At 42.4% G+C, this 27366-nt stretch overlaps 1 protein-coding gene across 1 annotated transcript in view; it reads right to left on the bottom strand.

Annotated features, from left to right (window-relative positions):
- The window catches only part of LOC109640517 (cadherin-12-like), an 85486-nt gene that overhangs the window by 7431 nt on the left and 50689 nt on the right, over positions 1 to 27366 (bottom strand). Inside the window, exons 5-9 of the mRNA XM_020104578.2 lie at positions 25444 to 25611; positions 22757 to 22944; positions 10423 to 10676; positions 5461 to 5597; positions 2005 to 2126 (exon numbers count right to left, since the gene is read on the bottom strand). Coding sequence (XP_019960137.1) covers positions 2005 to 2126; positions 5461 to 5597; positions 10423 to 10676; positions 22757 to 22944; positions 25444 to 25611 — 869 coding nt within the window. The remainder of the gene's footprint in view (positions 1 to 2004; positions 2127 to 5460; positions 5598 to 10422; positions 10677 to 22756; positions 22945 to 25443; positions 25612 to 27366) is intronic.

Genomic DNA, 27366 nt, shown 5'->3' with positions numbered 1-27366 from the left:
CTAGATAAGAGCTCCAGCTAAATGGCCTTAATGTAAATGCAATTATCCCAGCATAACAAACTGATTCAGCTGGTGAGCATTCCAATGTGGCATTTTAAAAAGGAAACACATTAAAGAGCGAGGAGCACGTGACAGCACTGCTTGTCCTTAGTGAAGAACGCCACAGTGTTTTCTTTGTGGCGGCTTTTTCTCATTTCACACTTGACCAGTTGACCGGTCAGGCTGCTAAGTACACAAAATAAAGTCAAGTAAAAAATAGAATTCTACTGTATCACTGCAGCACTGAGCTTGTCTCGCTGCGTTAAATAAAACTTTTTCGGCGTTTCACTGTTTAAAACAGTCTCTGTCCACATTTGAATTTGTTACAGCAGCAGCAGCTCTTCTGGGTCAGAAAGCCGGGGATTATGGGTAATATCTACCTTTCAGTTGGTTTGTTTTCTGCAGAGGGTGCTGTTGCTCAGTGAAAGTTAGTCCCACACTCTTTTTTTCTTCTCTTTCCACACATTTACCCAACAGAACTCAGTCACATCTTATGTTCTTGGATACATATTTGTTTCCTGGGAGGTTGTGCTGCCGCAGCATGAGCCTCAGAATCCGGTGGTTTGTGTATTTTTCTGCAGCGACAGTGCAGATAAACATTAAGGGAGAAAGGTGATTGATTTTTACAAGAGAGGATCTGCAATTCTTCAACATCCACCAGCTGTGCACAACACCTGGAGGCATCACGCTGAGGAAACACTGCAGGAAAGTGTACACTCAGCACCGGAGGGCAAGAGAGGAGAGAGGAGATAAAGAGCAGGAGATTAGAGTGAGGGAGTAGGAAATAGGATGTAGGAGAGATGAGGATGACTTATAAACACAAGACACATGGTGTGTGGTAATTACAGCTGATCTAGATGTCAGGTGTGTGTTGTCTTCACTCATTCTGCTTTCGTCTTTGTGTCTTTGTTGTATTTTTCAAAATGTGTTAACAACATGTATTTGTCTGCACCTGGAGAATAGAAGCAGGTAAAACAGCCGAGTGGATTCAATCCTACATGATTTAATTTGTCTGATGTATTAAAGCACTTACAGCATCTTCTTTGGTAGAGATCATGTTCTCTTTTTTAATTTATTCCATTAAAAAAACAGCAGCTCATCAAAAGAAAATGTTTGTTATTATTGCCGCATTGTGATTTAACTTGTCTTTCTGCGTCAAATGAGCCTCTTCCCCCCTCTTCTAAGAGTCGACCTTGAAGGCTGAGAACACGGCAAATTCACAGGTAGACACAGACGCCTCCAGACGGAGGGCACAGCCGTCACCGGCGAAAATCACACGCTGCGTATGATGAGGATTCAACAGCAATTTGATTGACTGCCAAAGGAGCTGTTCCCTCGCAACGCTAAGTGCATATAGATGCTAGTTAATGGGCTAATTTACAGGCACAGGTGGTTTACAACGCACACGGGCAAATTCTCCGCTGCATCTCGAATACATCATCGGGAAATGTGCTCCAGGTTGCTGATATGCAAATTGCCGCTGCGCTTTATGATTGCCTCTCCTGCAGAATCCAACTCTGTGACACAATCGGTGGGAGATTTAGATTCGTAGCGAGCTGATCGGTTCTCAGCAAAACCCCTTGAAAAACAAAAGGTTTTTATTCAAGTGACCTTGTGTTAAAACGATGCAAACCGACCCTGTGTGACGTGTCAATATCAGAACTAATGTTTCACAAAGCAGAGAAACATCACTGACTTTTTTATTTCCACACTCCAAAGAATCAGCTGTTTCCTGCCCAGGTGTGAACAAAGGCTCTTTGCCAGCGTTTACATGAATCAACACCTCTCATATTCAATTTAACACCTTTTCATAGTTTTCAACAGCCACCTTGAAGCCATATCAGCTCCATGAGAGGACAAGCAACGCTCTGATCTACGGCCGTCAACTCGCTGGAAAATCGACACAACTTAACGTAGGGAAATCTCCAGCGTTTTGTGTGATGCGAGTGTTTATGCAGACGTTACCTGTCCCATTTTAGCATTTTCACACACAAAGGTCTCGTAAGGACTGGACAGTTCAGGCGGGAACTCGTTGATGTCCAAGACGTGGACGGTGACGGCCACTCGGCTGGTCAGAACGGGACTATCTGAAAGAGAAACACACAAAACAGATCCAGTAAATCACATTTTTGTTTGCAAGTAGGACTGGACTGCTTGTTTTTTTTCACAGCACTGACATCATGTGGATTCCGTAAGTACTGACTCCTTATGAGCCAAAGTATAAAAGGGTTTTGAGTGGTTATAGCGGCCCTCGTGCCCTGGTGTCCAGTCAGAGAGTCTTTCAGCCGCCTGTAAGACGCTCTGGTCAAACTCTAGAAACCGCCTGATGTGCCTGGATCCCGTCGCTGTGTAAACTGCACCTGGACTCTGCTATTTTACGACGCTTTAGATTGATGATGAAAAGGAGAATTAAATAAAAACAAACATAAATGCATCCCATGCGTTGCCAACAAATAAAGCATGCCCCACGTTATGGAATATGGCTCCACGGAGAGAATCATTTCCTTACAAGTTTTTTTATTCTCAGGTTGTGTTATGGGTTTTAGCCACAAGATGTGCAGCCCATATTAATTATAGTGTAAAGGCCCCCTTGAGGGGAACTAACTTGAATCCAGGGTTATTTTTACAGTGTTTCCTCACTGCAGGGGCACAGTGGGGAAATGTTCTTTTTATGTGGAAGCCTGAGTAAAGGTAAACTTTATGGATTTGATGCGGGAATAGGCTTTTCTCTGCAGCAGGGGACTTTATGTGCACTTATTTGTGTGAGTGCACGGGTGCGTGGGTGCGAAGGCTTGTGTGTAGGTGGCTGTTTGAATAGAATGCAGTGGGGGGGTGGGATCTTTGGAGTCGTCTCAAGGGGATTGGAGACGCAGGCTCAGTTAGTAACCTGTCTCTGACCTTGATGGAGCAGGCAATCTTCCCACAGAGGTAAAAATGACACTGAGCATGGGATTTGCTGCTTTGCACAGACTGAACTACTAACACTGATGCTTCGCCAGCGGAAAAACAGATATTTTCTGTCAGCGAGGTCCTGAATTCTTTGGCCCTTAAAAAATCTGCAGCCACTTCAAATCTTCCACATCAATGGATTCTGTAAAAAAAAAAAAAAAAAAATTGTCCTCAGAGTCCAGAAGTCCTTGAAACAATCATTCATCAGCTCCTCTTCGTCTCGTCACAATGTATGAAACTGTTGCCTGACTCCCAGTGAGTGATATTTCTTTCAGCCCACTAGATGGAGCACTGGTATCGTGGTTATATTCACATGTGAGCGTCAGCGTCTCAGCCCGGTAACACGTGCTCTGTTTTTTTCACTAAAGCAGAATCCTGCATTGCTTGCTTGAGTGGTCAGCTATAAAGTTGTCTTCCTTATACTGCTTTAATGCTGGATATTAATGTTTTTAATTGAGATGATTTTAATTAAAAAACCTCACTCAACTACAAATCTATGAAGTCTGCTGGAAAACAGAGATAGACAGATTCCTTGTGGATGATAATCTGTTGAAAATGCAACTGCGGCCGCACTAAGTAAGAAATAAAAAAACTCCCAAACGCAAATGTTAAGTGTGAAATTAAATTCAGTTGCTGTAAATAGATGGAAAATGTGCTTGCTTATTGCCTCCTGCCAAGGTTATTATCGCATTAAATAGATCTTCCTCTTTCTTTGACTCCTAAAAAATTGCCGGTGGGCTTAAATGCCAAAAAAGCGGACCATTAATCTAGCCCCGGCTCTTATTTAACAAGCCTTCTGCTGTGTACTGTGTCCCAGGAGAGCAGCACACACTGCTCTCATTTTGCTGCATGACTGCGGTGTCTAGCGATGACCGCACAAATCTCCGAGGCTTTGTGTCGGTGAAGAGTCTCCATCTCAGGTGTTGTACTAATCACGGCGGGGGTAGAGGCAGCGTTATTCAAGGGAAAATGTCATCAGACGTCTCATATTGTTGGATGTTTCCTTCTGGGTCTTTGTGGTGTGGAAGGTGTGGGAGGATAAATGCTAAAACAGAACAGAATCAAGGACAAACAGCAGATGCAGAGACGGGTCAAAGACTGAGGTCTGCAATCATTTGTTGTGTATTGAAAACTGCTGCCAACTGAGGATGCTCCAGACGACTGTGGAAAAGAGAAAGTAGGTCTGTGTGTGTGTGTGTGTGAGCATGACCTCTCTTCATTCAAACAATGCATTATGTGTACGGGCATCAGAGGAATCTTTTTTCAAGCATGTATTGATGTTGTTCATGGTTCAAAACCCGAATAACAGACAGCGACGATAGTGGAATGTATCACAGAGGAGCCATAACAACAATCCAATACTCGGAACACAAAGTTCTGCCAAATCTCACTCAAGGTCAGAAACGGATTTGAACTCACTAGTTGGGACTCAAACCCTGGAGTCGGCTTCATCTCACTGCCTGCTGCACCAGTGCAACCATTACTTTTTTAAACACTGGCTATGGAGGGGATCGTCCTTTTTTTTCTGTCGTGGGGTGGGGGTGGGGCGGGGGGGATTGTCTCTAGACAAACATCAGAGATGAGGAGAAGCAGGACGGGTGGTTGAGAGGCTGACTTTGGACAAAATACGAATGCGGTGAGGCGCAGGTGCAGGTGTGCGAGGGCAAGACGTGGAGAACCCCATTAAAACCACCTCCATCTTTCTTTCAGTTTATCTCATCCTCCAATTCTTTGATGCTCGAACACGTGAAGCACACAAAGAGACAACACACGCACAGAAAACAAAATTAGCATGTCACTGCCGTGACCTTGAGGGGAAGTGATCAACATCAGTTTCCAAGGCGACAATGACTCGAGTTTTAACGGCCCATATTTCACAGTCTGTCCTAATGAATATACAGCGTGGGTAATTTTGATTGAGCACCAGCCTGCCTCTGGGATAATGACTTTGACGGTTCTTAGCAGATTTGATGACTTGATGACGATGGATTTGCTTATTTATCCGGAAATTTGCTCCACTTCCTTCATAAAAACATAATTAGCTTGATGACATGTCTTAAAGCCACGGCTCCACATTAGCTCGCTCTTCTCCGGCTCGGGCGCACGACACGCTGCGACGCGGCTGCATCTGCCGGCTGTAAAATCTCTGGAAGGTTCCCATTTTACTGCAGTGTAAGTAAAAGTTGACTCTGGCAAGGGGAGCTCCCTCCCAATGCCAATGTCATCAAACGTGTTGAAAAAGGCAGTTAAAAATGAAAACAGAGTTGGCGAGTGTGCTCGAGGAGAAAATGTCCTGAAGATACATTCCTCCGGGGGAGTCATCATGGTTTATGGTCACCTATAAACCTTTCCAGAAAAATGGGATTGAGTATTGACTTGAGTAAAAGTGTGTTAAATCCTTCACACAGATTATGGCCGGGAAAGGACAGTGACACCTGCATGAATCACAATCAATCCTGTTGTCATACTCACTAAGTTTGGTCGCCACGATGGAGATATTGTGCTGGGCGATGCTCTCTCTGTCAAGTAGCTCGTTGGTGGAAATCGTTCCCTCCACTGGATCAATGTCGAAGTAGCTGTCCATGTCGCTCTTCCAGTCGATGGAATACCTGGAGAAAAAAAAAATATGTTTGTTTAATGGCATTCATTTCCAACATAAACTGGAGAATTAAACCACCATGATTTCCCCCCCTGGGCTCATGAATTAGATGTAATATAATGTTGGCACAGCCTTCATTACTCATTCTGAATGGTCATTTTCAGAAAATGTGCTGAGGATCGCATAAACATTCCAATCTAGTAATGGGGCACATGTACTTTGGCGATGCTGAGCAAACGCTTTTCTTGGGAACATAAATGAATTTTAGGCACTTTTGAAACCATATCAATCTCTCTCGGCCGACGAGGAACCAAAGGCTTGAAATGCTTGGTTTGGTGTCTGAGAACAGAGGGTGAGACGTCCTTCTTTGTGAAATGCGTCTCTGGTCTTGCCCACAGTGGCTCTGAATGCAAACTGAAACACAAAAGAGATCTGAAACCAAACGGCGTGCCACTGACAGCGCCATTCATCACGGCATGCTATTTGAACTTAAAAGGCGATTTTTCATTAATAATTTTGTTGTCATCGTCGATGCCGCTCCCGGAGGAGAAAAAAAGATGTTGTCTTTTATGGAGCTTCACAGGGAAGGTCAGGGGTTGTGGGTTTTAGTGCCTTGCTCTTGGACGCTTCCACAGGACTGGTACTTAATTTCTCATGGGCTTGAGGCTCGAGCCTTTCAAATCAAAAGGCAGAATGCCACCATTCTGCCATTTTTTGTTCTCTCACATGGCAAAGCTATTTGATCTTAAAAAGGCTATTTCTCGTTAATATTTATCACAAATGTTTTTTTTGTTTTTTTTTATACAAAAGAAACTGGACTCGACTCAGGCATGAAAAGGAAGAGGCCTCGCCTACATTCAGACCCCACTTCAGCAGAAATATTTTACCAGCTTTCGTTCCGTCAAATTTTCCGTTTCAATCCTGATTTGTCCACGTCCGCTCTTTAACGCGTGTAGCGTGCAGCCTTGAAGCGAACATGATCGTGTCAAAATAGTTTAGTGTGAGTCTCTTTGATAAATTCTGCAGCCAAACTCCCCATCAAGAGTTCAAGAGATCAATGGCTTGCAATTTTTCCTCAGGGCAAAACTCTCTTTTTTTTGTTTTTAGAGTCAAGCTGCTACTGATGTATTTACGCTCACAGTCAGTGTGGTCCTGCCTCTTAACCGGAATATTAAAGGCTGAGTCACAAACAGTGTGTGTAATTGTGTTGAAATTTCCTTTAACAAGACAACAAACCCCAGCAGCTCACTCTCCTCTCCAGCTAAATGCCAATGTCTTCTTTTTTTATATCTAATTACTAATTCTGCAAATGTCCGTATGTATGTCTGTGTTATCAAACCAGTTATTTTATCGGCTTCACATTTGGCATTGGTGTGTTTTAAGTTGCCCGAGGAAGTGCAGTGCTATCTTTGGTCACATTCTACCTTCAATATAAATAATTGAATAAATGTCCTCAGGACAAATCACCGCCAGATCATTGTGATAATTCGTTCTCATCCAAAGAATCATTTCCTCTATAGCAAGTTGTCTTAAAGGTAAAAGCACCGTGTTTGTTTGTTGCTGTAATGCTTAATAACAAAGTTTATATTTGGAAAAAGTTTGAAGATTGGTTGTTAAACAGACCTGAAAAAACTGAATGCAATGAATAAAACATAAGTTGAATAAATCATTCAAACCACACATTTGAACAATAAATATATTAAATTTGGTTTCATTTAATCAACAACATTGACTATAAAATCTTCAGTGCAGATGAACCAGGTAGGATGAACACAGGACAAGAGAACCCAAATTAACAAACAGGCAGGTTTACAATGGACACTGCACTTGTTCATTTGCTTCAGTTTAACATAAAAAAAGTATTACTGTTACTTCAACCTCAAGTTTTAATTAAAGAGAACAGGGCTCACCAGCAGCTGGGTGAAGACATCACAGTACCAAAGGCTGCACATGTGAAAATTAATTAGTGTTATCTCCTGCTTCGGACTGCAGTGATGTTAATTCAGTCCAGTGACCATTACGCACAATGCACGAGGTCATTCAAGAGAAAGAGAAGAGACATGTGAGTTTATTTTCCACAGTTATTGATTTTTAGAGTTTAAGGTTCTGCCGCTGAGCCTTTACAGCCCGAGGACATTGTGGCTCTTCAGGTTTTTTTTTTCTTCTTCTCGTGATTTGTGATATTACCATTTTAGACAGAGGCCAAAAGTGCGTAGTTTAAAACTCATTCAAACTCGGGGAAGCTCTTTAGAAACGTCCAACAATGCAGTATTCATGATGCCCTTTTGTCTCCCAAGAGACAACTCGGCGCTATACTGTTAAATAGCAGAATCAGTAGAGTCTAAAGTCTAAAAGCATAATTCCCTATGCATGATGGGTCATTGGGTCTATTGTTCTGATGTGAAGAATGCACGGCTGCTCTCTGAAGGCACACAAATGAACAATGTCAGCTGTGATATTGATGAATATTTAAAGTGCTGGAGACAAAGTGGGGATCCGCAGAGTGGAGGGCATAAGCTTTTTGTTGAACAAATATCTGCATTTTCCCATTCTTTTGTTGTCTCCGGAATAAAATATTCATAATAAAACAACTCAGTGCAACAGGTATCTTTGCTATTTGCGTTAGGCTCCGGCAATACATCTTCGAGGAACCATTACCACAAAGCAATCTGCCTGAGCTACAGCGGCTAATAGATTTTAAAAACAAAAGGCTCATTCATTTTTTAATGCACTTCTTTTTGTCTTTTAGAAAGACAGTCAGTTATCTACCACTCAGGTTGTATGTCAGGATAGCGTGTGTGTGTGTGTGTGGGTATTTGTGATGTAACAGTAACACACAGAGACTGAGAATGACTTGGCCTGAGTATAAATCAGGTGTTGATCAAGGCGTTTCAGATCTATAAACTGAAGTAATGATGTTTGAATGTCTCACCACATAAGTACTAACTAAAGACCGGGGACAGGAGCCCAGTGTTTATAGTCTTTTGTTAAACATGAGTGTTAGAGATCAATTTTAATTTCCATGAAAAAAAACTTAAAATGATAAATCAAAGCAAAGGGATTTTATTATCATCCATCCATTATCTATATGGCTCATCCGAGGGGAGCTGGAGCAAAGAGGTGGAGTACACAGTGGAAAGGAAGGCAGCGAAGACGCCAACATAAAGAGCAACGAACAACAAATTAACCTAACCCCAGTCTGCATGTCTTTGGACACACAGTCCAAAGACATGCAGATTGCAGCCAAGCTGGGATTCAAACTAAGGACCTCCTTGATGTGAGGCAACCGTGCGAACCACTGCATCACTGGGCCCAGATTAATTTTCATGTGCAATATAAATTAAACCGGTAGAGTTTCCCTTAATCATTACCTCCTTTGCTTCTGTGTGGCTGCAAATCTACACCACTGCTTCCACTTCTTATCAGCTCTCACACTCTATTTAGATTGTATCTGTACAAAACGATACGGTTTCAATGAGCCCAAAATGTTGTGTTCTTACTCTTTTTTTGACACTAAATTAAGGACATTTGGAAATCCCTGTCCTTCATTTAGTCCATTTCAATCAACAACGAGAAAACTGGACAACGGAACAAAGACAAGATCTGATTGCATCCGTCTCACCGCTCTGTAAAGCCAAACAGCACCAATAAAAAACACGTGAGTCACATCAGCTGCAGCTAAAGTACAGTTTGAATGAATTTGAAATGCAAGTTTAATACAGTTTGTATCAGTCGTTGTCAAACTGAAGCCAGATAATATCTGCACTCTCATGTAGATTTTCATTTTCACAGTGAATACATCAGGTGCGGAGATATGCAAATACAGGAGCACTAATAACGTTGATGATATTCTCTGATGCACAACGTCACCAACAACTCCTGACCTGCAAAGACATGACGCCAGCAGGATTTTACATGACAATGTCAAATGTTCTACATAGATTGATTAGTCCTCGAGCTGACGGGTAAAACGGGCAATACTCTCCAGATTAAAACCATGGTGACATTGATGAATGAAGACTGGAGACGTTGATGAATGCATTAGAGTTTTAAAACTTTCAATCACTGGTTTCATTATCACAGTACTTTGCTCTTAAGCTCCTTTGTCCTCGCGGGAGTAACGAGGGAGATTTGGTTGAATGGTAAAGCCTCTCAAGATGAAGATGTGCACTCAGTTCCAGGCCTACTTCAAGTTTTTATTAGCCACTGTGGATTATATGAAAATGATTCACATAACCCCTCCTTACGTAAACTTGGTTTTACAAACTTTGGATCACACATTGATGCAGTTTGTCTTTTTATTTTCGTGCTGATCCCTGTGCAGATATTTATAACCCAGTTAGTATAGTCAGTATAAAGTTTAAGATATACAACAAATTATTAATTGATTTTACTTGGATTTTCATGTTTGGCTCGTCTGTGAAAGTCCATAATGAGAATGGACTTGAAAAATCCACTGAAACTGAATCTTTTAAGACTGAAAATGAATGAAATATGTTTTTCAACCAAAAGAGACAGACTTTGATATCATCCCCAAATTATTTTTGAAGTATTTCTGCTCCTCGTCAAACTTTTACATTTTTTTTTTACATTTTTTACTGTTTTAAAATTTAAAAGGCGATTTTGTTTTCTGCTAAATATAATCTTGGTGTTAAAAATCAAACCTTTGCTCCTGTGGTTTCATAAAACCAATGGAACCTAAGCAATTTTATATTCAACAAGAAGACACATGATTATTCTTCTCATGAATAAGACGTAGAAAACTTGCCTGAATGTTTTTACAACAGGTGTGCGTGTGCGCAATGATTATTTCAGAGAGATGAGTTTAACTCTACCTGACTGGACTGCTGCTGGCATCTAAATCCTGTGCCGTCACCGCTCCAATGATGGTGCCTGCGGGTGTGTCCTCATGCACATCCATCACATACGAAGGCTTATTGAACACCGGGGGCTCATCCACATCCAAAACGTTAATCTTCACCGTTGCTGTGTCTTTGAAGGCCCCAGAGCTCTGAAATCGTTGATCCAGATGAGCATTGGTGGCATCTACTTTAAAGGTGTACGCCTTCTTGGTTTCATAGTCCAGGGGCTACGAGACAAAACAACAGACAAGAGAACAGTTAAAGTTTGTTTCACACTGACAGTTTATTTTGGAATCATAATTGTGTCACAGCCTAGAACGTGTCAGCACTCCTACTGTAATTCACTTTCTGTGAAGTGCTCATCCTGTACCAGCGAAGAGCTCTCGAGGAAACACTGTAACTGAATAAGAGCATCAGTGTTGACAGCAGTTTGCCCTGGGTTCACTTTTGCTATTCTGGCATTTTCAGGGATGAGTAACTGCGATCAGATGTCAGCCCCCGTGTATCCGACAGATTCCAGGATTTGGGAGATTTCCAATGTCTTCGTTACGTTAACGTGGCACAAAACACTTTCAAATCCCATTGTTCTCAGCTGAGAGAAAAGCAGAAACAAAGGAGAAGAAGACGTGTGTGAAAACAGCCTGAAGTGTGACATCACAGGTGATTATCAAACATAAGTAAACACCAGACACATGAGACACTCCTGGTAGGTCATGACCAGGTTAATGTTCTGCCCCGCCACGGTGAGAAAGTCAAGCCGGTGCTTGCGTGGTTCAGCAGAAATTCACCTCCGTACAAGAGTTCTTCAGACAACAGCTCAGGGTGTTCGTACGTTCTACCCCTTCAAGCCCCTGACATATCAGCTCAGGGTCAATTAGTCAAAAGCAAGGGGAGGCATTGGCATCCTCGGCATGTCTAGCGCTGAGGTATAAACATCCGACAGCAGTGACGCCTGTGCTCGTGCTTCTGCCTGTCTCCTGCCGTCTCATGTGTGACCAACCATACTTGGCAAGCTTGCAGTCGGTCATGCTCCACCGGCCTGGAGTCACATGAGAGACATTCCTTTCGGTGTATTTCAAATTGACTAACATGTTAGCACTACGGCAGCAATGCTATCTTTCCGCCCCAGGACTTGAGCTTCTCTTGGCACGTTGTTCCAAAAGACACAAAGTGAAAACAGCTGGTGATAGCTCTGTGAAATGTGCTCGCGCAAAGAGACGGCGAATGTGAGATGAGAGAGAAAAGGCGTTTTTTGTGCTGCAAGATAAATATGACCAATCATCTGTCCAAATTAAATGCACATGAATTAGCGGTGTAATTAGAGTGCAACTACTAGAAATGATCAGAGACGGTGCAGTCATGATTTCACAGAGATAGCAGATGCTTCTCAAGCCCTCTGTCTCTCATCCATCTCCATGGTTTCACAGTCTCTTTGCAGCAGCAGGTGTCCGTTAAAAGAAAAAAAAACGAGAGCTATGTGAAGGCAAGCCAATCTGAAACCAATCACTGACCATCAACCGCCATGATTGGTTTGATTACAGTGCGCCAGATGCAACTGGCCAAGCACAGCTATAAGATCCCTCAACAGGAAATACACTCTGTCCCTTTCAATCTCTCCCAAGAAGTGACAACACTGAAAGAAGACTGAGGCTCTCTGAAGCACCAGTCCGGTACAAATACTCACTTCATTGTGGACGTCATTCAAATTGATCCCTACATTAAAATCTGAACTCTTCCTGCCAAGCGACACCTACAAAGTGGCTGAAAATGCACAGCAGTCATTATTTCAGATTTCCGAACTCCCTGCTGGTTCCTGTGAAGTGCTCTGCATCAATAGAAACTCAATGCATTTTTCCCGCAAAGTTCTCGAGACGCCAACAAATGCATCAATCGTACAATCAGGGCATTCTCGCAATTTGGAGTCTTCAAAACCACTTTGAAAAGAGAGTAACATAAATACTAGCCAATAGCAGGCCCGCTTGTGCTGAAGGCTACATCACGCCATGCTCAGATTAGTACATATAGACAGCCGTGCATGGCTCAGCTGGAACACATGCACAGGTGGAGAAGGAGGAGGGAAGGCGATGCCGGGGAGGCGGACAGCAGGAGGTGTACACCAAGCTTCATTAGCTGTGAGTCTCACCGGGATTGAGGCGAGGCCCTGCCCTGCATCTCAACATGCTGCATCACCACAATTAGGAACAAGGCCCAAACCCTCACCCTCTATAACTGTCTAATTTTCATGTAGTCCTCAGCTAGCAGAAGACTGGAGGAGTGTGGTGCTGTTTTCACACAACAGCACAACTTAGTTTTGACATAAGTCCGGCTCAGCAAGAAAAGCAGGAATCCAAGGGTTTCAGCTGACAAATAATTACGTGTGAGAAAAGCAAATGTCTTCATTTGAAATAATTGGATGGCGGGCAGATTCAGCAACATGAGACATCAAGAGCTAGCTCGCAAAACAGCTCAAGTGAACTTTGGATCGTAAAGAGCAGCAAATCGGTCAATTTTCTGGAACACACTAGTTTGCGTTTGTTTGTTTGTTTGTTAGCAGTATTTCGCAAAAACGACTTCACCGGGGTACAACTGCAAGCCAACGAAGTGAGATACTGTCACTACAGTGTAAATCACATGCCCTCAGTCTGATTCAAGTGTTGTTTTTGTTTTCCAGATGTTTGATTAGCCAGTTAATAATCTAACCTTATCAGCAAACCCCAGACTATTCCTTCTTTAGTCCCTTCAACGTGGCCACCAGAGGGCCTGACAAGCATGTGTGTGAAATGATCGTCCACATTTGAGGGTCTCCAGACCTTTGGCAGGTGAATTCCTACATTGATTCATCATTACATGGCCGCTCATTATAATATTTACTTAGCTCATTTTGATTTATTTAGCCAGTCTAGTAAACGCTGCAGTATTTCATCAGGACTGAAAGGATGTGTTAAACAGGTGATCATTAATTTACAGCAAAGAAAAGAGATGACATCGCAGGAACAAATTGGAGCTCATTTTCCCAGCAGATGGAGGAGGGAGCGGCCTCTCTGACACCGGTGGAACACTGCATGGACCACCACATGATTAAATGTCGTGCAAATCCCGCAGATTAATTCACATACTCCGTTTTGGGACGCAAACTGTGGAGTCCCTGGCTGCCTGTTCAACATGTCTGAGATGCAGGACGGTTCCAAGTGTGTCTGGGATATCTGTTGTTAAATAGGAATGAAATGAGGCCAGAAGGGGGTGATGAGAAACTCCCAGTTAATGAGAAGACGTGCTAATGTGTCAACACTTGACTTGAGGATCAAATCTGATCTGGAGGCCATAGGGGAAATTTCCCTGGAAGGGAGAAATGGTCACTTATCCTCAGACTATGTGGAACATTTCTTGTTTTTTCTCCCCGTCACTGAAGATGCCCTACTTACGCACACAGAACCAGCGCTGTGTGCATAACTCTCACCCGTATGCACACATGTGTTATCCTTAAACGCGTCGTAGACACCTGTGCACGTTCAATTACGCGTTTGAAGTGTCTCATTACAGCTTCGGTTGTTATGCACATTTTATGGGTTGCCGCGGACACAACAAGGAAGTGTATCAACGGTAGAATTTGTAAGGAGGACAGACCGAGTTCCTCTCATGTCAGTGCTGCTGCTCTTCAACATCACAACAGAACGCACTTGAAATTCTAGACATGGTGCAGCGCCCTTTGATATGTAAATGTGCACCTTCATTGCACTGGCAGTGATACTGAATGAAGGAACTTTTTTTTTTTTTCCCTGCCAATTGAACCTGTTATAGTCCAAGGGAATTTGTTAATTTAGGGAAAGGGGACTAATCAATGCATCGCAGTCTCGCAGGTACAGTTTTACACTTCACACGTCCAGGCGTGGCCTCGTCCACATGTGGATACAGAACAATGCATGAGCTTGTTGATGATTTATAGTGAGATATAATAGGAGCAAATCCATGAAATATGTTTCTCACATGAAACTTCATAGTCCCTCCGTCACCGCGGCCTCTCCTCTCAGGATAAAGTGTTTGTTGCATCTGGTTTTTTTTTTCAGCCTGGTGGTTATTTTGGGGATGGGGGATGCAGGCTGATATGCATATTTAATAAGATCTCAGCTTGTTTGTGTTCACTTGAGTAGTACAATAGCAGAGTTCAATATTCTTTGCAAACCACTGATATGGGGCACGGTCTTTTACCAACACCCATGGGCGAGTCTCAACTTTCCGACTCAAAGAGTCATTATCACAGCACAGCAAGTCATTAGCAGGCTGATTCCCTTCGTCTGTGCTGAACGTAGGTTTTACCTGAAGAGGCTGGTGATTAAAACGGGGTGAAAAACACTGCAAATGTTGTTTAATCTGTGATGCGCAGGGCGGCCTTAAATCCATTTAACCACAGTATTATGTATTTACAATACAACTTATGAATCATTAACACCCCCTCACACGATTTATCCCCTGAGAGCAAATCAAAGCTCAGCAAAACATGCCTGGGATATCGCACATTTCTAATTGCAGCCGCCTAAGCCCAACCTATTTCTCCGAGCAGAAGCTTTTGGACATGACTGGTCGCTTAATTCCGGCGAGGGCAAAACCTCTTGATCCCACATGACAGCACCCATCATCGGAAAGCTGAAGATTTGCCTGTTGGGTTGCAGTAAAGCTCTAATAGTCCTAACAATGCCCCGATAAGCTTAACTCATTATTTCTGGAATGCAAAGCTGCCACAGTGAGAGAGTTTCTCTGAGATTCTGAGATAGGCAATTATAACTCAGTGGTATGAGTCAGGACTAATATCGGTGTTGTGAATGAAGGACTTCTTTATAAGGTCACTGGAGTCATTGACTGACAGTTTGAGTTTCCGCCATGCAGTAGGGGGATAAAGACCTTTAGCAGTCAAACTGACCACAGAGCACAATGAGCTTATCACGAGAAGAGAAAAGCTTACATGCCCCAGAGAGCCATTTGATGTCCCTCTTAATACCGGGGGGGGTCCTAACACTGTGCAGACGAGACGCTCACTTTATTGTGCTGCCATCAGTCACATCGGTTTGTGTCCTTGGCTGCCTCCGAGCATCTCCATCACGCCAGTGCTCACAACAGTGGAATGCCATCCGAGGGCCTTGCCAGCAGCCGTGTCCACACTGCAGCGGCGTGTCGCGACTGTGAAAGACTCACACAGCCACTCGTAATAGGACAGAGTTCACCACGGGATGAGCCCCGAGACACTGGTTTAATCTATTACACCCTCGCCTCCTCAGGCCACCAGGGGGAAGTCACTTCATCGGCTCCAAGCACCACCTCAGCCTCCTCTTTGTCACTCTCTCTCCCCTCTTCTGTCTCTCTTCTTTTACTCTTTGCACTCCTACTCCCACACAAGCACACACAGACATGCGCACTCGCTGCTCCCCGCCCGGTTGCTTGGTGAGGTGTTATTCATCTGCGCCGGGCACCTGGAGCTCCTGCTGTTCCGCGGTATTGTTCCTGTCTTTCCTCCTTCGTTTGACTCCTTTCACGTCGGGGCCTAAAATAACTCATTTCGCCTCCCACTGGAACATTCAGCTCTATAATCAATAGATTAGTTTCAACTCCTGTCTGTGAGCAAGACTCGCAAGTCGCTATCATGCCGCTGGATGAGCTCTCAGATAGAAGGGCTATCAGTTGTAAAGATGTAATATCCTTCAATTACCCCGTGGCAATATGGAGATTACATATGAGTTTCAGAGACTTTCTCAAGGTAAGGACATTTTAAAGCCTCCTGTATTGCACAACAGCCCTTTGTGTTCTTTAGTATTCAGCCAACATATCTCAGTTTTTCTGGCCTTCAGTCAAGTTCGCAGTCCGTTCATTACTTTTGTCATTTGGCCAGTACTTCGTTTTTTTAACTTCCTGGTCGTATCTCATCAAGACTGAAAAGGCCGTAACAGCCTCCATTCTCTGAAATGATTTACTGTTCAAACAGCCCAGTAATGACATTTCTGATAGAGAAATTAGACTGCAGTCACTGTCTGGTTTTAGTGAAATTAAGTCCTTAATTGATGGCAGGACGGATCAAAAGCCTTCTTGCCTCAATACTGCCAGTGGCTGTGACTTTGAGGGAGGAGGGGGGAGTCTGAGGCAATCCAGACAATTAGTTGCATATATTTTACATGCAAATGTTTATCAGCTTCTCACTCTGTTGGCGACAAGCTCTTTTTTTAAATGTCACACAGCAACGTGGCATTAATCACCTACTGTGCTGCTCTTGGAGAGTGGAAGAAATGTCACCTTATGCAAGATGGATGAATCACTGCATACTTTTTTTAGACTGTTACCTCCTCCAATATCAGTTTCCATCGGTAAACCAGTTATGTACTTGTACCTCGAATCATCGACTTGATCTGGAGTCGGCTATTTAATTTATTGAAATACACAGTTTCATTTTGGTAACACCCAAATGATAACGCTGGCAACCAGAGCAACCACGAACCTTGATAAATTGATTATATAACTTTTTGTTGTGTGTCTCATTTGACCCAAATATGATTTTAATGTATAAACTGAACCGTCACATTTACACGTTCGTTCAATATGATCACATCGTGTCCCTCATGTGTAATATGATGAGGTTTAAAGAGCATTGTGTTCAAGTACACGAGAGAAGTGAGCTACAGTCACAGTATGCAACACTATAGCAACCGCTGTGATCACAGGAGTACTGTAACACCTTAGCAACAAAGCAGGAAATAACCTCACAACACTTTTTATGATTTGATGACTTTTCATCCACCATTTTACCTTTAAATCAAATTCTAATTTCTTACATTGCAGCTGCTTTACTTAATTTGTATGGACATTTTGCCTCGATGCCTTGTAAAGCACTTTGTCTTTACTTAGTAGTCAAGCAAATATAACTCAACATACAGACGCTGATATGCATGCGTCAGTTTGTAGTATGCAAGTCACTCACACGTCTCTACATTGTTTTTTTGAATGCCTGTGACACTGTGGGCCAATGGTTTTGGAGGCAGAGCCAGAGGTCTGCAGCAAATGCTCTTTATTTAATGCACTGTGGGCGCCGGGTGCATTGTAAAGTGAGAGAGTGAGATATAGTCATGTTTTAAAATGGGATTCCCTGAATGTGAGCCAGCCAGCGTCGTGCCATACATGCTGTCATCAAACAATGCTACTCGTTCAGACTCAGAGGAGCAAATTTCAATTACGCATATCTACCATCTCTGACTCTCCCCAGAGGAGGTAAATAAACATGCAAAAGGACAAACAGCATTTAATACGACAAACAATTTCCTTTAACACAACCCAAGGTTATCATTCTGGGCCCTCTCAAGGTGTGGGAGTTCTCTGGCTCTCCCTGTAACTCATGTATGGCACCGTTTGAACACAGCCTTGTGCTTCCACATGCTTTTTCATGTACAGTATGTCGCTCTGTGTGTGCACATTTGTCTGCACGTTCCCGGGGAATTCATTGGTGGATTTACCTATTGTCTCGTATAATCTTATGTTTTGCAGATGGGATGTGCAAACCCCCTCCATGCCGCCGTGCCTCTTTTTTCTCCCCTTCTGTGTCGGCAGACTGGGAAACAGATGATCATCCTTTGAACCCATTACTCAGCCTGATCCTCTTATCATAACCAACCTTCCTGAGTCTCTAATTTGGGGTCTGCCAAATTCTGTGTACAATGTGGCTTTCGTCTCTTTCCCCATGTGCGTGTGTGTTTTTATTATCAATGTATGTGTGTGTGTGTGTGTGTGTTTGAGGGAGGCAAGTCAAGAGAGAAAGAAACAGACGGAGAGAGAGAGAGAAAGAGAGGGGGAGAGCGGTAGAGAGAAAGATTGTCTGCACACATTTGCACACCTGTCTCTGGGGATATTCTACCAATCTGAAATAAGACAAGTCTGTGGGCGGGTCAGTATTCTGGGAACACAGTGAACAACTCATCTCCAGCTACCGACTCCAAGCACCTTTTCCAGGCACGGCTCGTTCTTCCTCTCCTCCTCTCGTTCTTACAGCTCTCCGTGTCCTGCCATATCCCACGCTCACATGTGTAGGATCACATGTTGTTTGGTAAGTCACACCGCAGGGGGTGCTTGGTCAGTTAAAGTGGCTTACAATGTCCCTCACTAACAATGGCTTTGTGCAGCCGTGTCCCACTGTGGGGAATATATCACACTGCCTCATTGTCGTTATGGCAGCGCATCAAACACTGGAAGTAAAACAATTAGAGGAAAGATGCATCCTGGCCATCCATCCAGGGTATACATGACACAAACAAATAACTGTATTCATTTACATCATAATTGCTTTCTGTCTCATTCTGTTATTCCATTAGTGCCAAATGAGAAGGTCGCTATACCGTGATATATAGCTGTGACTATAAGCACCATTCATAAATTCAGTGCGGTGTAAACATGCACACATGCATGATTTACAGACAGAGGTGTTTGTAGGAGAGTACTGAGGGAGGTCTGACGCTGAGCTGAGAACCAATTATCCACTCAGCTGCATATTTTTGTGGGATCAAAGAATCACACACCTTTTGTGCGCTTGTGTGCAGGGGCATGTTCTAAAAATGTTCCAGTTAACGAATACCTTAGTCTGATAGATCAGAAAAACAAATGCTAATTTGCATTCTCCTTCAAAAAAAAAAAAAAAAAAACATTTGAGGCACTTACATCAGAAAAAGCCTGAAAGACACAAACCCACATAGAAGTAGTAAAAACATTTTTCTCTATTACTTTTGCAATCATATAAAATTATGGTGTCTGTCTGAAAATGACCCGAGTGACAAAAACACGTATATCAGCCACTGCTTTAAATTATTTTTTAATTTGAACGGAAAAGGTCAGATTTAATGAGAAAAACACTTTTTTTTTTATCTTCCAAAAGGGAATTTGTGTAAACAGCCTCAAAGTTTTGAGGTTTTGTGGTAAATACAATTGATAGCTGTTGTTTTCTGCATTCAAAATACAACAGTTTGTTGGAAGTTGTTAAATCTTAAACTTCTGTTTTGTCCCTAACATCAGATGCAACCTATAGATACAAGCAGCACTTAATGCACACATGGTTATGGATTGTGGAAAGGTCACAGTTGCGTTTAGGAGATTATCATGTTTTGGTTAAATAAGTAAGTCCGTAAGGTAAGAGGACCTTCCCTGTCATGGTTATAATAACAAACACACTATTAATAGGAAATTAAATGTGTTTATATTGTGCTTTTCCAGTTTTATTGACCAAATACAAGATGGTGGAACCTGTATCCTGAAGTTTTGGGCTTTATTTTTGTACAACTAGACAAATAGAAGGTGCCTTATTACACTTAATAATTGAGGTTGGGCCAAGTGGACACATGTCATCCATCTTTATATGCAGCAAATGGCCTGGTACTGAATGAGAGCAACAACAGCTGCATGATTAAACAAATTAAAATGATATTAGTTATAGTTATTGGTAAATATGAATGTTTGCTTTCACTAAATTATTGCTGGTGTCACAGGAAAGCAGAATGAGTCGTTCATAAAATTACACATCAGTTCATTTTGTTGGAAACGATGACACAATCTCAAGATATAATTTCTACCTAAGTCTCAAACAGTATTTTGTGAAAATAAGCAGAGAACTCTTTCCAGGAAGGTAAATCCATCTTATTGGTGCACCACAGAGCATCACTCACCAAACAACTTCCCATCCTGACGTTTATATTTTTCTCCTTCGTCAAACTGACATTTTGCAATTGTTGCGTTATGCAAACGTAGCATTGCTCTGCAGTTCTTTTCTTTTCTTCCATTGAACCTAAATAGCGCTGACAACAAATGGCATTTAAACCCACCACGGGGGTCTACAGCATCCTGCCAAAGGGAAGTGCAGTGTAGAGAATGAAGGAATCAATGTGCCAGGGCTTGTGTGTGGTCGTCCGTCTGAGAACGTAACACAAAGGCAGACTTAAAGGTTCAATTTCTGCGTGTTTTGCACGTGTGTGAGAGCCGAGGACACAAGGAATTGGTCAGGTGCACTCGTATAGTTTGGCATTACATAGTACGGCTCATTCAAGACATTGAGGAAACGGCAGTGAGACGTAATAGCTTTTAAAACTCTCAAGATTCGTCTTGCATTGAGATTAATCCGACCAAACGAACACGAGAAGCCGGTTTAAGGATGATTTTTATAAATACAAATTATTTAATCAATACTCTTTTATTCCGCAGCTGTAGAAGTAGGTGTGAGTCTTAAGAGCATAAACCCCCTGAAACCTTGACGAGACCCCACACGGATTCTTTCATTCTTTTTCCCATGCAGCTTTCATAAATGCACATTACCCACCCACTGTCACTGAGCTGAAAGCGTTCTGTGTCTAAAGAGACATAATATCCCACTCCTGCTTTGCACAGTCGAGCCCGTGGGTAGAACAATGATATTATTTTTATTTAGTGTGTTTGTGGCCATGATGGAGCGTCAAGTCTTTGACTAGGAAAGTGTCTCGACAGAGCTGGGAATGTACACAAATGAGGGGAACACCTTTTAATGGGGATATTTTTCACAAAATAAACCAATACATCATGAGTACTTTATAAAAGACGACTGTCTGGCTTATTTATAGAGCAGTTGTGAAGCACTTTCAATGTCTTCTTATCAAACTTCAGAAGCTGTACAGTTATTATTGGCATTATTTAGATAAAACCTCCATCTTTCAGTCATTAATTCAGTCCTATGGTCCTGAGGACATTAAGGTCATGATATTATTTAATGAACTGGATTTTGGAACAGAGCTTTATAATTTTTTAATATATAGGCTAAAGTTAATAATTGATTTCATAAGAAATCTTATTATAGCCGAGCTATTTAGTAGATAAGTACTCGTTGCAGTGACTGGACCACTCTATTCCGCTGTCTAATTTTAGGCTGTGGCTGAAACGTCCTTTTTCTTCACCTCTAGCAGTCGTGGGTCCCCTTTGAAAATGAGATGAAAGATCTCAAGGGGATTAACCGAGGAGTAATAAATTTCTCCCTGATATCAACCATGCTTTTGTGCCACTTGCCACTTTGTGAAGTGATATCGTGGCTCTGCAGATGCCGTATGTGGTGAAAAGTTGGTATTAAATGAGACAGTTTTTTCTCTGTGCTTCAAAGAAAGTACAACCACAGACCAGGACCTCTTGCTGTGGGTCACTCCACGCTGGATATATTAATCCACGCCGCAAAAGGAACATGTGGCATGGTAAATGAGCCCTGAGACGCTGAGTGAATGCTTCATATAGCACAGTCGCTCACAGAGAGTAATGCCTTTGCTCAGAACTGTGCTTTAAGGTACGTTCCGCAAGGAGACAAATAGTTAGAGCGCAACATCACACAACTGAAGGATCATAGTTCAGTCCTCGTATCCAAGTTTCCTGCTGAGACACTTTCTGCACAGCTATTATAATTTATTTTCTATATATTATTCTTACTATCCATATGTAAATTGTAAAATGTGTCTCACTAAAATACACTCCAAAGGTATCGTTCCATGGGGCTCCAGTGGCACACAGTGGAGTAGTAACACTATGCAGTTTCTAGGTGTAAATATAACACATAGGATGACATACCTGTGGGATGAAGGGGTGTTAGGAGAGCAGCAACACCCACAATCCCCCAGGTGCAGAACACATGCCTCCTCCAAGTTGCTGAGGTAGGCTATGTATGTATGGAAAGTTATATATATATATATATATATCATTTGTCACCAGCAGTAATTGTCCTTCATTTCCCTTTGCTCTCAGGGATTATTCTGTGATACACCTTGTTATACGTCTATTTTTAATTACATTTTTCACATTGTCAGATTTGATAACATGCTGCTAGGATAGTAAGGTCTCGACCTCACTATGTAAAGTGCCCCGAGATAATGGACATTATGATTTAGTGCGATAAATACAATTTAATTGAAATGAATATATCAAGGTCTGATGGGATTTAGGATTTCGTTATTCTTCTCTAACTGAAAAGCATGTTTTTAACCATTTCATACAATGTGTCACACTTAAAGCAAATATTTCACATTAAAAGCCTTCATTACTCCCCATATATTGGTGGGCTTTTAACATGAAAGGTCAACAGGAAGCTTTGGTCTTCATCAACAGCAGCTTAATATCAAATGGAAGAAAGAAAAGAGGAAAGACTGAAAAAACAGATGAATTATTGCTGAACTGACTGTGAGCTCTACATGAAATTTAAATCTCATGATAGATTTTTTTTAACAACCTCTATTTCTTTGTGCTGTCTACTCAGACTTTCTTTCAGCTTTAACTTCCTGTGTCTTCATACCTTTTTGAGAATGATGATCCCCTCTTGGTTGTGGCTATTGGTGGTGATGTCGAACATGGCACCTCCATCACCTGGCACGATGGTGTACTCTACTTCGGCATTCCTCCCGATGTCCAGGTCATGGGCCTTGATTCTTCCCACGGCCGACCCCACTGCAGACGACTCGGGAACTCTCAGGTGAAAGAAACCTGTGAACGTTACACAACAAACAATCAGACCAGACTACGACTCATTCATGATCATCTCTTGACATCACACGGAAACACTGAGTTTTCCCATCCTCTGTCTTTTATGTAGTCTCTCTCCCACCAGTGGAAGTCTTATACACCCACGGGCAAGTAGCGGATACGCTCTCTGTCTGAAGTCAGGCCTGTAGCTACAGGCATGACATTATTCAATTTTTATGTGTCTGGACATCAAGGCTGCTCAGCTCCTTATAATTGGCTGGTTCAACCTGTAAGATCAACAAGCACACGGGCCCATGGGGCTCCGCTATCCCTGATAACAGATATCACTGCTGAGGACTTAGGGGAGAGAAATCTGCAAACCAACAAACACTGGATTGCTTGATTATCACTTACACTTGACAATGGACAGGATTTAATCTTCTTCACTCTCTGCAATGAACAGCTGTTCAAACAATGACGTCTGCCTCTGCAGCTGTGGGAAGCAGCATATTACTTTGCCCTCAGGACTCTGAATGCTTTTGGATAAGACTCGACATAGCGAATCATTGAGACTTTACTTTTTAACTTTACTTTTCGTGGTGCGATGTCAGAGATCGCACCACCTTGACTTGAGAATCAGTTATGATTAAATGAGAGACATTTCAAGAGTCTTTAAAGAGGCTCCTGGAGAAAGGAATGTGCTGGTCTCTATTAATTTCTTCTCTTTCTGACACACAAAGGTGAGTTTGAGAAGGATGATCAAAAAATGATGACAATAATCCAGAGTGTCAGCGGGTTGAAGAAAGAATAAAAGAGGATGTTTCTCTTTGGCTCAGCCAAGGACTAAACTAAAATGAATGAAACAAAACCAAAACGCCCTTATTCATTGCTTCAGAGTCTATTTCATGACGTCAGGGGTCCAGCCTGATTTCCTAGCAGCACTGAGACCGCACATTAAAAAGGAGAAAACAACAAGCGACAAAACGCAGCAAATCAAACCTGTTCTGAAAACATGATGGGGGTCGTGCTTCACCACAAGAGACTGGTGTCGCCATCATGCTCCATTCTTTGGGATATTTCCATTTGACTTGTTGTATTGTGACAGTGAAAGAGAAACAGGGAATGGGGTGAGAGAGAGGATCGAACCAGCGACCTGCTGCTCAAGCCGTGTGTGGTCCACCACCTGGTCGCCCCCTGTCATGTACCGTTCATGTAATTGCACTGCTCATTTGCCATTCGACCATTTTTCTGTGGATCTTGGGCTTTTCCTCCGTGTTTATCCTGGGATTTAGAGAGGGGAGCCGAGGCATATGGATGAATTTGGGTGCTATAATTTCAATAAATAATCAAGTACATTCAAGGACATGCATTAATTTTTAAAAAGTCCTTTAAGGTTCATGTCCTTGCAAGGAGAAGAACGGCAACTTTTCTTTTCAATAGCTCCAGTGTCAAAGTGGAAAAGTTAACAAGCAGCTGCCTGGATGGCATCATTCAGTCAGTCAGTAGGTAAACAAGCTTCTAGGATAATCAGGCACAGGCAGATTAAGGCACAATACACCACCATTACTCATGACCTCTGCAGGCAGCTGCAACCCCCTCTGGTGCCATCATGGAGGTTTAAGAGATTGACTGTTCGCAAATGCATAATCTATAATAACAAGAGAGAGAAAGAGAGATGTGCGGAGGTTTCCTGCAACTATGAAATATGTAAACTGAAACATCTGAGGGGGTCTGCAGACAGAGGAGAGGACAAAGAGAGGCTTTGGGACAGGGCAGAGGAGCCAACACACTTGGCCCAGACCTCTGTGCTGTGACAGCATTATGGAAATATCATCTTTTACACACGGCCAAAGGAGCTTGACCATCTGACGGCCTGAATTTACATTCAGAGGAAACCACCCGGTGTCATCTCACAATACCTGCAGGGAGCGCGTTAGTGCAGAGCTGTTTTTCTGCTTTTCCTGCTGCTTTTGAAAGGAAGACATTTTGCACAGAGTTTAATATTTCTGCTTTTTAAATATATGTAGAAAGGCCTTCACAGATCAATGAGTTTATCGCTGTGATTCCAGCTTGGCTTTTTACGTGACCTGCGGTGAACAGTGCAATCAAATTAATCTGCTTTAGCAGCTTATATAAAATATGGGATAAAATACAGTGTTTAAATACACTGACTCAATCCCCGGTGCAGCACCATCACACTCAGACCTGATCTAAATATAGACAGAAGCCCAGAGAGTGAAATAACACCAATCCTGACTCATTTGCCCGGAGTAGTAGCTGCAGATGCAATCACGCTAAATAAACAGACCTTTGCTTACGATGAAGCATAATGACAAATAATGAAAACCAATTACAAAGAGTAGAAATGATGCAGACCCCCTGCCCTGCTGTAATTGCTCAGTGTTTATCTCGTTATCATAAAATGTGTCAAGCTAAGAGGTCATCAGCTTTATTTCTGCTTTCCAAAATATTTAAGTTGATGCTGTCAAACTGCCGTTATATTTAAAAACATCGACTTACTTTTCGAGAACCGGGGCGGGTTATCGTTGACATCGCTGAGGGTGATGTTGACGGTGGTGGTGCCGGCCAGCCCCCCCAGTTGGCCCCCCATGTCCTTGGCCTGGATTAATACCTGGTACTGTTCCTTCACCTCTCTGTCCATGTTGGGCAAGGCTGTCTTTATAACCCCTGGTGTGCGGAAAGATTGATGAGAAAAACAGATGATAAAAGAGGCAGAAATACAGGAAGGAGAAGAGATGGTGAGAGACAGAGATGGCGAGACGAAAAGCCAAAAGTGAAAAAAGAAGCAGCACCTATAAAAATCCCCTGATATACGTTCGATGCCAAATACACAATTTACTTCAACGTGCACAATATATTTCCACCAAAGGAGTTTGCTCCTCGGTGAGACGCTGCACGTGTGTCTCTGACCACGGCTGAAATAGAGGTCATTTCACAAACTGGAGACACTTGACATTCAATAGGGAACTCTGGTGAAGCCATATAATGATTCACTTGAGGATCAGAAACCCTGAGATCAGAGAGCGTTTGTACTGCAAATTAACGGCTAGGTCAGTGGGAGGTTGGCAGGCTAAGAGGAAGCGGGCAGCATAGGCGGATCTGCGGTTTTTCCCCCTCCTCATCATCCATTTAATACGACAGAGACGTGAGGATGTCCTATTTCATCCACAGACTCTGTGTGATTCAAAAATGAGAGACTGTGGTTATTTTTTAAATGGCAGTCAAATTTTTTGTTTGGAGGAGGACTGTCTGTCGCTGGTGGAGATAATTACCATGACACGCGCTGTGATTTACGTATGCTGTTACCGCCGTCCCCCTCCCTCCCTCTAACTCACCTTTTTCCTCCCACTGTTTGTTGACGTGTGTTTGGAAATGGATGCAGGCCCAGCAGGGCAAACATTTGCTTTAACAGTTTGATTTTTTTTTTCCCAGCGTCAGGTTGAAATGCAGTCACAGGATGTGCTCTGTAAGTGGCATAATCAGCGACAGATTCCACAGGATCTGCCCGTGTGATATGCATGAACCTATTTTCAAATGCTTTGAACTGTCCCAAATAGTAAGTCAACAGCAGCCAACTGCCGGCAAACACCGGTGCTATGAAGGTATTTCCGATTTAGAGCAGTCGTCTGCTACGCCCCCTCTCGCTGCCACTCCACAACCTTTTTACTGTCAGTTTTATCCTGTGACACCATCCAGCAGAGTGTAGATATAAATAAAGTGAAAACTAACGCTAACACTGTTAAAGTCTCTGCATGAAATGTTATTGTTTTATTTGTCTTACTTTGTCTGTTTGCAATCGTGAACTCTACTTGAAGACGGACGACGCATCTCCACCAGAGATTTTTCTGAATCCGTCAGAGCTCAAGAGAAAACTAACTGAACCTGTCAGAGATTTGTTTTTTTTTTTCGATAATTCAGCATTAAAAAAATCAGCCCACTGAACCCCAATATTATTTTGAAAAAATTGTCCAATTTATTTTATAATTATTTCATATAATTGTAATTATTACTGTCTTTCTGTGATTTAATTTACGATAAGGTTTGCTGACCATCTCTATAAAACACTGACTCCTCAGTATCTTTGTGGCAAACATGTCTCAGATGAGTTTATCCATAAGGTTTTGTGATTCCGCTTTTCCACCGACCGAGCTCCTTAGAGCCACTACACCAGAAACAAATTATAAGGATTATATTGATATATTTTAATATCAATCTTTCTTTCATAAAATTTATTATAGTCTACATTTATCCCACCGATAATGGTGTATGCTTGATATCAGTGCTGTTTCATTTCACTGCTACAAGTGACTCTTTATTTAATAGCTGTCAAATAAATAATTCACTGTCTTTTCTTGAGAGCATGTGTCCTTTTGTGTCTCAGGGGTCAATTCATGAGCCTGTTTTATTGTCCTGATGTATGGT

Source organism: Paralichthys olivaceus, chromosome 17, assembly GCF_024713975.1.
Source record: "Paralichthys olivaceus isolate ysfri-2021 chromosome 17, ASM2471397v2, whole genome shotgun sequence".
In the NCBI taxonomy this organism is placed as follows: Eukaryota; Metazoa; Chordata; class Actinopteri; order Pleuronectiformes; family Paralichthyidae; genus Paralichthys; species Paralichthys olivaceus.
Note: the sequence above shows the minus strand (reverse complement) of the source record. Positions and strands in the feature narration are given on the sequence as shown.